At 33.7% G+C, this 14,386-nt stretch overlaps 1 protein-coding gene across 1 annotated transcript in view; it reads right to left on the bottom strand.

Annotated features, from left to right (window-relative positions):
- The window catches only part of Alms1 (ALMS1 centrosome and basal body associated protein), a 226,398-nt gene that overhangs the window by 89,872 nt on the left and 122,140 nt on the right, over window positions 1–14,386 (bottom strand). The window contains 1 exon segment of the mRNA XM_047522128.1: window positions 7,734–7,975. Within this exon segment, the coding sequence (XP_047378084.1) occupies window positions 7,734–7,975 (242 nt within the window).

The following is a 14,386-nucleotide window of genomic DNA, read 5'->3' as shown; positions in this document are numbered from 1 at the left end:
AAACTCTAGCCAGAGCAATTAGATAGACCAAAGAAATTAAAGGGATACGAATTGGAAAGAAGAACTCAAACTATCCCTATTTGCTGATGATATGATTATATACTTAGAGGAACCAGGAAATTCCACCAGAAAACTCTCTTAGAACTCATAAGTGAATTTAGTAAAGTAGCGGGATATAAGATCAATGCTCATAAATCTAATGCATTTTTATACATAAGTGATGAATCTTCAGAAAGAGAAGTTAGGAAAACTACCCCATTCACAATAGCCTCGAAAAAAATAAAATATTTGGGAATCAATCTCACAAAAGAGCTGAAAGACCTCTACAATGAGAACTACAGAACACTAAAGAAAGAAATTAAAGAACACCTCAGAAGATGGAAAGATCTCCCATGTTCCTGGATAGGCAGAATTAATACTGTCAAAATGGCCATACTACCAAAAGTGCTATACAGATTCAATGCAATTCCAATTAAAATCCCAACGACGTACCTTACAGAAATAGAACAAGCAATCATGAAATTCATCTGGAAGAATAAGAAACCCAGAATAGCTAAAGCTATCCTTCGCAGGAAAAATGAAGGAGGGGGTATAGCAATACCAGAACTTCAACTCTACTACAAAGCAATAGTAACAAAAACGGCATGGTATTGGTACCAAAAGAGACAGGTAGATCAATGGTACAGAATAGAGGACACGGACACAAACCCAAATAAATATAATTTCCTCATACTAGACAAAGGAGCCAAAAATATGCAATGGATAAAAGATAGCCTCTTCAATAAATGGTGCTGGGAAAATTGGAAATCCATATGCAACAAAATGAAAATAAACCCATATCTCTCACTGTGCACAAAACTAAACTCAAAATGGATTAAGGACCTCGGAATCAGACCAGAGACCCTGCATCTTATAGAAGAAAAAGTAGGCCCAGATCTTCAACATGTCGGCTTAGGACCAGACTTTCTCAACAGGACTCCCATAGCACAAGAAATAAAAGCAAGAATCAACAACTGGGATAGATTCAAACTAAAAAGCTTTCTCTCAGCAAAGGAAACTATCAGCAATGTGAAGAAAGAGCCTACAGAGTGGGAGAAAATCTTTGCCAATCATACTTCAGATAGAGCACTAATCTCCAGAATCTATAAAGAACTCAAAAAACTCAACACCAAGACTACAAATAACCCAATCGACAAATGGTCTAAGGAAATGAACAGACACTTCACAGAAGAAGACCTACAAACAATCAACAAACATATGGAAAAATGTTCAACATCTCTAGTAATAAAAGAAATGCAAATCAAAACCACCCTAAGATTCCATCTCACCCCAATCAGAATGGCGATTATCAAGAACACAAGCAACAACAGGTGTTGGCGAGGATGTGGGGACAAAGGTACACTCATACATTGCTGGTGGGGTTGCAAATTAATGCAACCACTCTGGAAGGCAGTATGGAGATTCCTTAGAAAACTTGGAATGGAACTACCATTTGACCCAGCTATCCCACTCCTTGGCCTACACCCAAAGGACTTAAAATCAGCATACTACAGAGATACAGCCACATCAATGTTCATAGCTGCTCAATTCACCATAGCCAGATTGTGGAACCAACCTAGATGCCCTTCAGTTGATGAATGGATAAAGAAACTGTGGCGTATATATATACAATGGAATATTACTCAGCCATAAAGAATGATAAAATTATGGCATTTGCAAGCAAATGGACGAAATTGGAGAATATCATGCTAAGTGAGATAAGCCAATCTCAAAAAACCAAAGGAAGAATGATCTCGCTGATAAGTGGATGATGATACATAATGGGGCGTGGGAGAGGTTAGTTTTAGGGTTAGAGTGAGGGTTAGGGAGGGGGGCAAGAATGGGGGAAGGAAGGACTGTATAGAGGGAAAATAGGGATGGGAGGGGTGGGGGGAAGGGGAAAAAATAACAGAATGAATCAACCAACATCACCCTATGTAAACATATGATTACACAAATGGTATGCCTTTACTCTATGTACAAACAGAGAAAGAACATGTATCCCATTTGTTCACAATAAAAAAAGAAAAAAAAAATAGAAGCTTCTCCAACAACTGGAAACTAAATAGCATTCTATTGAATGACTAATGGATAAATGAGAAATGAGGGAGGAAATAAAAAAATACTTAGAGGTAAATGAGAACATTGATATGACATATCAAAATCTCTGGGACACTATGAAGGCAGTGCTAAGATGAAAGTTCATTGCACTGAGCTCATATATTGAAAGATTAAAAAGTGAACAAATAAATGACCTAATATTACATCTCAAAGCCCTAGAAAAAGAAGAACAAATAGGCAGCAGAAGACAGAAAATAATTAAAATCAGAGCTAAAATCAATGAAATTGAAATAAAAGAAACAACTGAAAAACTGACAAAACAAAAAATTGGTTCTTTGAAAAAATAAAAAACATTGATAAACGCTTAGCCATATTAACACAGAGAAAGATAGAAAACTCAAATTACTAAAATTTGTAATGAAAAAGGAAATACCACAATGAACACTACTGAAGTACAGAAGATAACTAGAAAATATTTTGAAAATTTATACTCCAATAAAATAGAAAATCTCAAAGACATTGACAAATTTCTAGAGATACATGACCTACCCAAACTGAAGCAGGAGAACATACACAATTTAAACAGATCAATTTCAAGCAATGAAATAGAAGATGCCACCAAGCCTACCATCCAAGAAAAGAACAGGACCAGATAGATTCTCTACAAGACCTTTAAAGAAAAATTAATACCAATACTCCTCAAATTATTCCATGAAATATAAAAGGAGGGAACCCTTCCAAACTCTTTCTATGAGGCAAGTATCACCCTGATACCAAAACCAGACAAAGACACATCAAGGAAAGAAAATCTCAGCTCAATATCCCTGATGAACACAGATGCAAAAATTCTCAATAAAATTCTGGCAAATTGCATACAACAATATATTAAAGAGATAGTGCACCACTATCTAGTGGGGTTCATCCCAGGATGCAAGGTTGGTTCAACATACAGAAACCAATAAACATAATATATCACATCAATAGACAAAGACAAGAATCATATGATTATCTCAATAGATGCAGAAAGATCATTTGACAAAATACAGCTCCTCTTCATGTTCAAAACACTATAAAAACTAGGGACAGTAGGAACATACCTCAACATTATAAAAGCCATATATGCCAAACCAAAGGCCAATATCATTCTAAATGGAGAATAATAGAAAGAATTCCCTTCTAAAAACGGGAACAAGACAGGAATGTCCTCTTTCACCACTTCTATTCAACATCATCCTTGAAACTCTAGTCAGAGCAATCAGACAGATGAAAGAAATTAAAGGGATACAAACAGGAAAAGAAGAACTCAAACTATCACTATTTGCCAATGACATGATTCTATATTTAGGAGACCCAAAAAATTCCACCAGAAAACTTCTAGAACTCATAACTGAATTCAGCAAAGTAGCCCGTTATAAAATCAATACCCATAAATCAAATGCATTCCTACACATCAGTAATGAATCCACTGAAAGAGAAATTAAGAAAACTACCCCATTCACAGTAGCTTCAAAAAAAAAAAAAAAAAAAAAAAACCTAGGGAATCAATATAACAAGAGAGGTGAAAGACAATGAAAACCACAGAACACTAAAGAAAGAAACAAACTGAAGAAGACCTTAGAAGATGGAAAGACCTCCCATGTTCCCTGATAAGCTGAATTAATATTGTGAAAATGGCCACATTACCAAAAGCATTACACAAATTAATGCAATTCCTATTAAAATCCCAATGACATTCCTCTTAGAACTAGAAAAAGCAATCATGAAATTCATTTGGAACAGTAAGAGATCCAGAATAGCCAAAGCAATTCTTAGCAAGAATAGTGAAACAGAAGGCGTCACAATACTAGACCTCAAACTATACTACAGAGCTACAGTAATAAAAACAGCAAACTGACACACAGACCAATGGTAGAGAATAGAAGACACAGAGACAAACCCACATAAATAGTTATCTCATACTAGACAAGTGTGCCAAAAACATTCACTGGAGAAAAGATAGCTTATTCAACAAATGGTGCTGGGAAAAATGGAAAGCCACATGTAACAAAATGAAATTAAACCTTTATCCTTCACCCTGCATGAAACACAACTCAAAGTAGATCAAAGACTTAGACAACAGAACAGAGACTCTGTGCCTCATAGAAGAAAAAGTAGGCCCAAATCTTCTCTATGTCAGCCTATGATTTGACTTCCTTAACAAGACCCTTACAGCACAAGAAGTAAAATCAAGAATCAATAAATGGGATGGATTCAAACTGAAAAGCTTCTTTTCAGCAAAGGAAACAATAAAAAATGTGAAAAGAGAGCCTATAGATCGGGAGAAAATCTTTACCACATGCACCTCAGAAGCACAAATCTCCAGGATATATAAAGAACTCAAAAAATCTAACACCAAAAAAATCAAATAATCCAATCAATAAATGAGTTGAGGAACTGGACACTTCACAGAAGAAATACAATTAATCAACAAACATGAAAAACTGTTCATCATCTCTTGCAATTAGAGAAATGTAAATCAAAACTACTCTCAGATTTCATCTCACTCGAGTAGAATGACAATCAAGAATACAAGCAATAATAAGGATTAGCAAGGAAGTGGGAAAAAAGGTATATTCCTATGTGCTGGTGGGACTGCAGATTGGTGCAACCACTATGGAAAGCAGAATGGAGATTACTCAGAATACTTGGAATGGAGACATCATTTGACCCAGCTATCCCACTCCTTGGTTTATACTCAAAGGACTTAAAATCAGCATACTACAGTGACACACCCACATCAATGTTTATAGCAGCTCAATTCACCATAGCTAAACTATGGAACCAACCTAGATGCCCTTCAACAGATGAATGGATAAAAGAAAATGTGGTGTATATATATGCAATGGAATATTACTCAGCCTCAAAGAAGAATGAAATTATGGCTTTTGCAGGTAAATGGATGGAACTACAGAACATCATGCTAAGTGAAATAAGTCAATCCCAAAAAACCAAAAGCCAAATGTTTTCTCTGATAAGCGGAAGTTGATTCATAGTGGGGAGTGGGTAGAAAAAAATGAAGGAACTTTGGATTACGCAGAGGGTAGTGAGGGGAGGGGTGGGGTGATGGGAATGGGAAAAAAATAAATTTTTAAAAATAAAAATAAAAATGGAAAAAAATCATAGTTATTAGGAATATAACACTTGGAAAACTACTTTACCATACCTGATGATAGAAATAAACCAAAAAATCAACTTAATCATACATATGCAGGGTTAGTGAAGTCTCAGTTGACTTAGGAATTTTATACCATTCTTACAGGCAAAATAAAAATAGGATAATTTTTCTTAAAAATGGGTTGTAGCCTCCACATGTGTTTGGTTATTGTTATAGTCATTATTATTATAATACTGATTTATTCATTTTCTTTCTCTACCAGTGTACATAAAACTTGATATCAATGATTAACTGTGCAAAACTATAATGTAATGTTTATCACATGGAGATGGAAAATTCTGAGACAGACAACTGCCCCCCGCCCACCATCATTCTGGAGACTGAACCCAGGGACTTGTGCATGCTAGGCAAGCAATCTACCACAGAGCTATATCCCCAATCCTGAATACAGCAGTCATTTTGTTGTTGTTCTTCTTTTTAGTTATACACAACAGTAGAATATATTTTGACATATTTATATAAACATGGAGTACATCTTAGCCTAATTAGGATCCTAGTTTTGTGGTCGTTCATGATGTGGAGGTTCACTATGGTGTATTTATATATGTACATAGAAAAGTTAAGTCAGATTTATCCTACTGTCTTTCCTATTTCCTGTTGCCCCCTCCCTTCCCCTTCATGCCCTTTGTCTATCTACTGAACATTCTTCCCCTCCACCACAAGTCTTAAGGTTACTTTGGACTATGCCTGGGGAGAAGAAGCGAGTACCCAGCAAATCATGCTTACGTCTAGGAAAGAAAGAACTGGAAAAAGGTAAAGAAGAAAATTCAATAATATATTTCTTTTAAAAACTGAAAACAGAAAAAATAGAAACATATAGTACATTGCTTTGAATTTTTAAATTCATAGTAAGGAGATAGTCTTAGGTTTAATATACAATTCTTTGTACTTTAAAGTACATTTTAAAATATACTTTTTAAAAAATCCTCAATTTTTAAAATTTTGACCCATAGTATTAAAAATAATACTGGATTTGTATATTAATAAGATTAATCCTTGAATAAATGCATATAAAAAACATTAATCATGGTCTCTATACACTGATCCACTGGATGTAAATAGAAGTAAAAATATGTTTCCACAATTGGGATTCCTCTCTCATGTTTTTGCCACCATTGTGAAAGCAACATACTCATGGGTATCCTGGGTTTCAGAAATACCTGGAACACACCCAAACCATTTCTGCAGCCATTAGCCAAGCCCAGCCAAAAGTTCAACTGACCCAAAGCCCAGGTATGAGAAAAGCAAACACCTGTTATAAACCACTAAGATATTTGAGGTTGCTTGTTATATAGCATCACTGTGATGAGGCAACTAACACATAAAGGTACTCTTTGTGATTATTTATTAAATTATAAAGTTTTGGTATGCTTTTATTTCATAATAAAATGTTTAAAAATTATAACCATCTTAATGTGTAAACTAAACCAAGCATTTTTCTTCCTATTTAGGCATATTCCATCTATAATTACAGATGGGTAAGTTTTTTGCATTAGAAGTAAAAGTTAAAATGTATTTTAAATAGATTTATGCAAAATGTTAAATATTTTAAAATTAGTAAAGTTCCAACCTTTATTCCCTGAGGAAGAATAGAAACTTAACTGTTAATTTTCCTACTGTACACTTAAAAAGGAAAATAATTCATAACAATTTTAAATGTTATATAGTATAAACACTATAAAAATATCAGAGACTACAGCATACAAAATACTCTAAATGTAGGCCTTATGGTACAAACTGATAGTTATTCTACAAAACCCATTTCTTCTTCATCCTGGAAAACACAGTTAAATTATATTCTTAGTGAAAGTGATTTGAGTCATTTCTATAGGTTTTGCCTATAAAACCACCCAAATGTGCTCCTCCATGCTTTCTACTCATTCATTCCAGTTGACTATAATGGTGAATCTAAAATAACTTCAGATTCTACATTTTAAAGACAGCAAGGCAAGTACTACCTGGATTAGTGGGTGATTATTTTATAATTATTTTATAAGCACAAAATAAACTATGTGTAGTGTTTGCACTATCATACATATTTGCATATATATTTGCATCTTATAGTATATATTACTATAATCCAAAATGCCAACAATGTTTTGCCTACCTAACAGCAGATCTTGTTTTTAAGTTATTACAAAGTACCTACATTCTTATTACTAATAGCATGAGAAAAAATTAGGTCAACCACAAGCAGCCTATTCCAAACATGTTAACTCTATTAGAAATAAAGATAAAAAAATAGTAAATCATATTCTTTTCACAGATATGTAAATAAAAGATAGATATAATAATCACATAGATCCCAATACTTAAATTAAAATTAGATTAATAACCAGGAAGACAAACATCACAAACTTCTAAGATAATCACACTCAAAAGTTGATATAATGACTAAAATGTGATTATATTCTCTTACCATCTGTGCCACGACAAGTAGTAATCTGTTGCACTGAAGATGATGAAGCAAACTTGACAGGACCTTTCTGAAGCTTTTTAGTACTTGGCTCTAGAATTTTACTTCCATGATCTCCAGCATTAATAAAAATCTCAGATGACAAAATGGTCTTTTCTGGGCTTTCTGTTGTTATCTGAGTGACTGCATCAGATGATAACTTTCCAGAGAAGGCAAATAATGAGGTCTTATTCTGTTCTGGTAAACTGAACAAAAAAGAGGATTATAGCAAATCATATCCTTAGCCAGGAATATTTAAGTAGTTACAAGGAATATTTTGTGCACACAAAAATCTCAAATGTCATTAAGGCACTTCTACCATACCATTCACTTTATCAGATACATATTAAAATTTGATAATGCACAGGTTTAATTTTTTTAAATTCATATATATGTTTTGGGACCAAGGATTGACACATATCCCCAGTCATTTTTTTATATTTTATTTAGAGACGGGGTCTTGCTAAGTTGCTTAGGGCCTTGATAATTTGCTGAGGCTGGCTTTGAACTCATGATCATACTGCCTCAGCCTCTCAAGCTGCTGGAATTACAGGCATGTGACACCATGCCCAGGTTTAATTTTATTTTAAAATCTAATCTTAATTTTAATTTATAATGCCACCATATAATTTAATAAATAATATGGTACTTTTCAGTTGAAGTGAATATAAATTCATTTATTTATTTTTAATTATGCAATGGCCACTAAAAATTAGGAGATTGTGCTAAATGCCTAGGAATATAAAGAAGAAACAGGGCCTTCCCTCAAGTGGTTTATACATCAAAGGGCAGAGGGAGAAGAGGAGGGAATCAGAAGTTTTCAAGATGTTAGCTAGATATATTAACATTACAGAGTATTCATATTTAAACAGTAGAGTACATGAACAACTGAATAAATAACTAGGGAGAAGAGACAAATTTTGCTTAAGAATTTCAAATAACAAAGGTAGATACCTCCCACTAAAGGAGGTAAAAGCTTAATCTCTATCTTCCCCCTTGCGTATAGACGAGACTTAGTGACTAGATTTCAAACAAGAGAGTGTAAGGGTAGCTTCACAGTGGAGAACCCCGCCAAAAATACTGCCTTATCCAAGTGATCAAGGTTAACATCACCAGTGATAATATGTAGATATCATATTCTCCATATGATGTGAGAGAAGGGTACTTCACCTCTGTAGTATTCTTTCCCGAAACCACAAACGCCAGTCTAATCAAGAGAAAAATATGAGACAAACTCAAAGGAGCTGCTATCTACAAAATTTCTCACCAGTACTCCTCAAAACTTCTAAGTTCATGAAAAACAAAGAAGAAATAAAAGACTGTCATATACCACAATGGCTAAGATAACAACTGTCTCTCTCTACCTGGATTGCTATAACAAAATCTCATATACTATTTGACTTATAAACAATAGAAATTTATTACTCATGGTTCTAGAGTCTGAGAAGTCCAAGACCAAGGCAATGACAGATTTTGTGCTTAGAGACTGCTTTCTGGTTGGTTCATAGAAGGTTGGTTGGCCTTCTCATCATGTCCTAACATAGAAGAAGGGAAAAGACAGCTCTCTGCAGTTACTTTTATAAAAATACCAATTCAAACTGAGGAAACACTATCATAGTCTAATCCCTTTCCAGAGGTTCCCCCATTAAATCATTACTTGGGAAGAATGGGTTCAATATACTGATCTGGGGAGGACACAAGCATTCAGACTATAGCAATGACTAACTAAGTAGAATGTGACATTACCAGACCAAGTTGTGGAACAGAAAAAGATGATGAATGGAAAAACAGGTAAAATGCAATTAAAGACTATAAGTTAGGTAATAACAACATACAAATGCTGGTTTCTTATCTTTGGCAAATATACTATGATAATGTAAGATATTAACAACAAGAAAAACAAGAAGGCTATAGAGGGCTCTATTTTTTATCTTTTCTATTAATCTAAAATTATTCAAAAAAATTCTGTACAAAAAAGAGGGAATAACATTGTACTGTATTAAAATAGCATTAAGACTACAGCAAGCTGGGTGTGGTGGTGCACACCTGTAATCCCAGAGACTTGAGAGGCTGAGGCAGAAGAATTTTAAGTTCAAGGACAGCTTCAGCAACTTAGTGAGACCCTGTCTCAAAACAAAAAATAAAAAGGGCTGGGGGTGTGGCTTAGTATTTAAGCACCCCTGGGTTCAATCCCCAGTTAAAAAAAAAGAGAGAGAGAGAATATGTCAAAAAACAGAAAAATAATTTTAATCTCTACCCTGTGCCTAATATACACTAACTGAAAAGGATAATCATGAAAAAAGAAAAAACTTGACCAATCTCTTTTTGAACACAGAATATAAACCCCCCCCCCCAAAAAAAATAAGAAAACCAAATGTTGCATGGGCATACTACACACTTGCTTGCTCTATCACTGTATACACATCCACCCAAATTGTTTACTTGAATTCCTACCAGATGGTTTTACCAGAGGAATGCAAAGAGAGTTAACATTCAACAACAACAACAACAACAAAAAGCAATCAATGTGATTCACCACATCAAGAGAATAAAGGAGAAAATACATTATGACCATATCAATATAGGAGGAAATAGAATTTAATAAAATTTAATAGTTATGCACCATTATATTTAATAGTGAAATGTTAAGAATTTTGTTCCTGTAAAGTTAGGAACAAAACAAGGATTACCAATTCTTACCATGTCTATTCAACATTTTTGTAAAGGTATTAAATAATAAGAGCAATAGGTCAGAAAAAAAATAGGAAATATATGAATAAAGAAGGAAAAATAATAATTTCTTTTCATATTTCATACAACTGTGTACACAGAAAATCCCAATAATCTATATACAGCTTAGAGTATAAGTTAATTTTTAGAAAGATGCCAGATAAAACATCAAATTTTTAAAAACTAAATTTTTTCTTATCAGAAAAGAAAATTAAAATCTAAAAAAGTCACCAAATGCAATACCATAAAAATATCAAATACTTATTAAGTCTAATAAAAGATGTAAGAACTATTAAAACAGAGAAATTAAAGGTTATCTGAAAAGGACTTGCACTTCAGGTAGTACACAGTAGGGTATAATAGGTAGCCAGCCACAGGCCATCATGCCTACTGCAACAAGCAAATAAAAACTGAATGCATTACAAAAAAGTCATACAGCTATAGAAGCAATAAAAAAAATTACCATATTGCTAATTAACATGCTAGAGAGAGGTATTCTGATTGTTTGGGGCAGGAATTTGGTATATACAGACATATTCCACTAGGAAAGAGAAATTACTATAGTTTTTGATGAATATCTGAGTTGGTACAATAGAGTGGAATCTAGAGGAATGCCCAGTTGATTTTTCAGCTGAGAGTGAGCCAAAACAACAAGAATAGTCAAGGCACTAGAAGAAAATTCAAGTCCCACTAGCTGGAGGATTACTGACAAACATATTATCAGGTCTCCCCTTTAAAAAAAAAAATCTATCATATGTGCAAGCTAGTACAAAATAAGGAGAAAGAGAAGAAAAGAAAAGTGGGGAGAGATTCCATCAAAATAGAACAGTCAAGTAAAGGAAGGGAATTGAGTGGGAGGGAGGAAGGACAGGATAAGGGAAGGATAGGATAAGTGGAATGAATCTGATCTAACCTATGTACATATATGAACATACTACACTGTTTCTTAACTTTATGTAAATCCACAGGCACTAATTTAAAAAAAAAAACTAAGTAAATAACAGAGCAGTAGAATAGAAGGAAGGGAACAGAAAAAAGACAAGGAGGAAGAGAGGGAAAGGGGTAGTACTGGGGACTGAATTAGAGCAAATTATATTTCATGCATTTATAATTATGCCAAAATGAAAACTAACATTATATGTAATTAAAACTAATAAAATAAAAACAAAATAACACCTACCAGATTCTGAAGCTGTCAAAGGTAGGGGACTTAATAACAAACCCTGAGGAGAAGAACTCTCAAAGGCAAGAAATTTGAAAAACACCACACTCTGTCAAAAGTCAAAAGTCAAAAGGGCCAACACCAAGAAAGGGAATGGGTCAGAAAAACAGTAAAATCACTTGTGATAGTAAGAGAGCTTATAAGATGAAATTCCAGTGAGTAAATTTAACTGCAATAAATACCTGGGAGGTCTTCCCTTAGAACATTTATCATTTCTAAAGCTGTGAGGATAAAGAGTCTAAATAGAGTTTAGTCGAACACCTTAGAGACTTAAATGAGAGTCTCACAATATTTAAAAGAATTAAAGACAAGTAGGGCACAAAGCAAAAATTCAGAAAAATCCATAAATCATGACAAATCATGGATAGAAAAGTCAATTAAAGCTTCAACCCAATCTGACGTAGTTAAATCCCTGAAATGATTGATCTGATTAAGATACTCTTATTAACAGATATACATATTGGATATATATACTGGATATATAAAAAATATAAAATTTATATAGTAAGAAAAAGTTGCCAAAAATTGAGGGGAAAAAAACATACAAGAAAAACTGACTTAGAAAGGATCCTAATACTGGAGTTAGCCCAGAATGACTTTAAAATGATTATTAAAATATTAAGAGCAAGAAAAAGATGGGGGGAAATAAGTGAAAATATGGAGAATACCTCAACAACAACAAAAAATGGAACAAAAAATAATCAAGGTATCTGAAATCAACTGATTTAACGGTTTTTAGTAGCAAATGGACACAATTAAAAACAAATTACAAAATTCTCCCCTTCAGTTTCCCTTTCTATAGGTTGTTACCTACAGTCAACTGCAGTCTGAAAATGTTACATAACATATTTAGAGGCCACATTCACATAATTTTCATTATAGCATATTGTTAAAATTATTCCATTTTATTATTAGTTATTGATAATTTCTTAATGTGCCTACTTTATAAATTATACATTGTTACAGATATCAAAAGCCTACATACAAGATGTGAGTGGTGGTACACACCTGTAATCCTAGCAATTTGGGAGGCAGAAGTTCTATTATTGAGAACCTGTCTCAAAAAAATAAAAATAAAAAGGGCTGGAAACATAGCTCAGTGATAAAGGGCGCTTAAGTTAAATCTCCAGTACCAAAAACAAACAAACAAACAAACAAAAAGGCTAAGTAGGATTAGGGAGACATTCATGGGGGTAATTCTAGGACAGGAATTTATAACTTAATGGGTTTGGTGACAGGAGGAAGGAGAGTGTTCTGAAAGAGGAAAATCAGTGTCAAAGCCCAAATCGGGTAAAAGGGCATTCACACTAAAGGGTTATCTACATGGAGAATCTGAATTTAAGTAGAGAGTGAGGGTCATCCTAATGGGGGAGAGACTAGTAGCAGAGGAGAGATTAGTTGTAAAATGGGAGACGGATCAAAAAAGTTAACATATAAAGCATAATAGAAGTGAGGTTTCTTCCTTATCAGATAAGGAAGTTACTAATAAAGAAAAAAGAATAAAACAATTAGAATTGCATAAATCAGTATGTTTATGGCTTTTAACTATAAAGATACAAAAATAAATACAAATGTAATGAGTGTATATATGTATGTATTTACATATATTCACTAAGAAGAGCTAGGAGTAACCCAAGAGTAACGCATGCACCTAGTGCTCAAATCCTGGATTCTAAATACCATTTCCAGGCTCCACAGAGAAATGACTGATCAGAGCTAGGGAAGGAGAAGTACAAGAAGAGCCTGAAATATCTTGTACTAGAAAACAAAAGTTTGCTCAAAAGTTGATAGGGACAGGTGAAAAGAGTAACAAGCAATCTTGAAGGTGCTGCAACTGGTCACCAATCTGGCATTCTGGGCATCAAAACAAATTACAATAGTAACACTGACTACAATAAGACCACATGCTTTTTTTATATGCGTAAAATATTTGTCATATGTAACAAAGAACTCATATCCAAAATATATAAAGATTCTCTAAGTACAACAGTAAAAAGAAGAATGAAATTAGAAATGAACAAACAACCTGGAGAGATTTCACCAAAGAAAATATAGATGGCAAATGAGCATGAGAAAAATGTTCATCGTTAGTAGTCATTAGGGAAATGCAAATTAAACAACAATGCAATATCCCTACATGCCTATTAGGATAAAGAAATAAATATGAATGTAAATGAGTGTGTATATATGTATGTATTACATATATTCCTAAGAAGGGCTGGGAGGAACCCAATACTTGACATTGATGAGGATGTGGAGAAACTGAATTTCTTAAATATCACTAGGGAAACATAAAATGGTATAACAAACTCTGGAAGTTCCTTATAAAATTAAACATACACTTGATTGTACAACCAAACAATCACACTCCTGGGCATTTACCCCAGCACAGTTTCCCAATCTCAGCACCACTGACATTTTGAAAAAGTAATTCTTTTCTGTGGGAAACTCTACTGTGTATTCAAGGATGTTCAGCAGCAACTCTATTCACTAGATACCAGTAGTAAAATACTTCCCTAGATGTGACAATCAAAAATGTCTTCAGATATACTAAAAGGTTGTGTGGGATAAAATCACCTCTGGTTGAGAACAACAGTCCTTGAGAAATTAAAACTATAATCATGTAAAAATAAGTACATGAATGTTCACAATAGCTTTAATAAAA

Source organism: Sciurus carolinensis, chromosome 13 (assembly GCF_902686445.1).
Source record: "Sciurus carolinensis chromosome 13, mSciCar1.2, whole genome shotgun sequence".
Classification (NCBI taxonomy): Eukaryota; Metazoa; Chordata; class Mammalia; order Rodentia; family Sciuridae; genus Sciurus; species Sciurus carolinensis.
The sequence above is the reverse complement of the archived record's forward strand: the minus strand, read 5'-3'. Positions and strand labels throughout refer to the sequence as shown.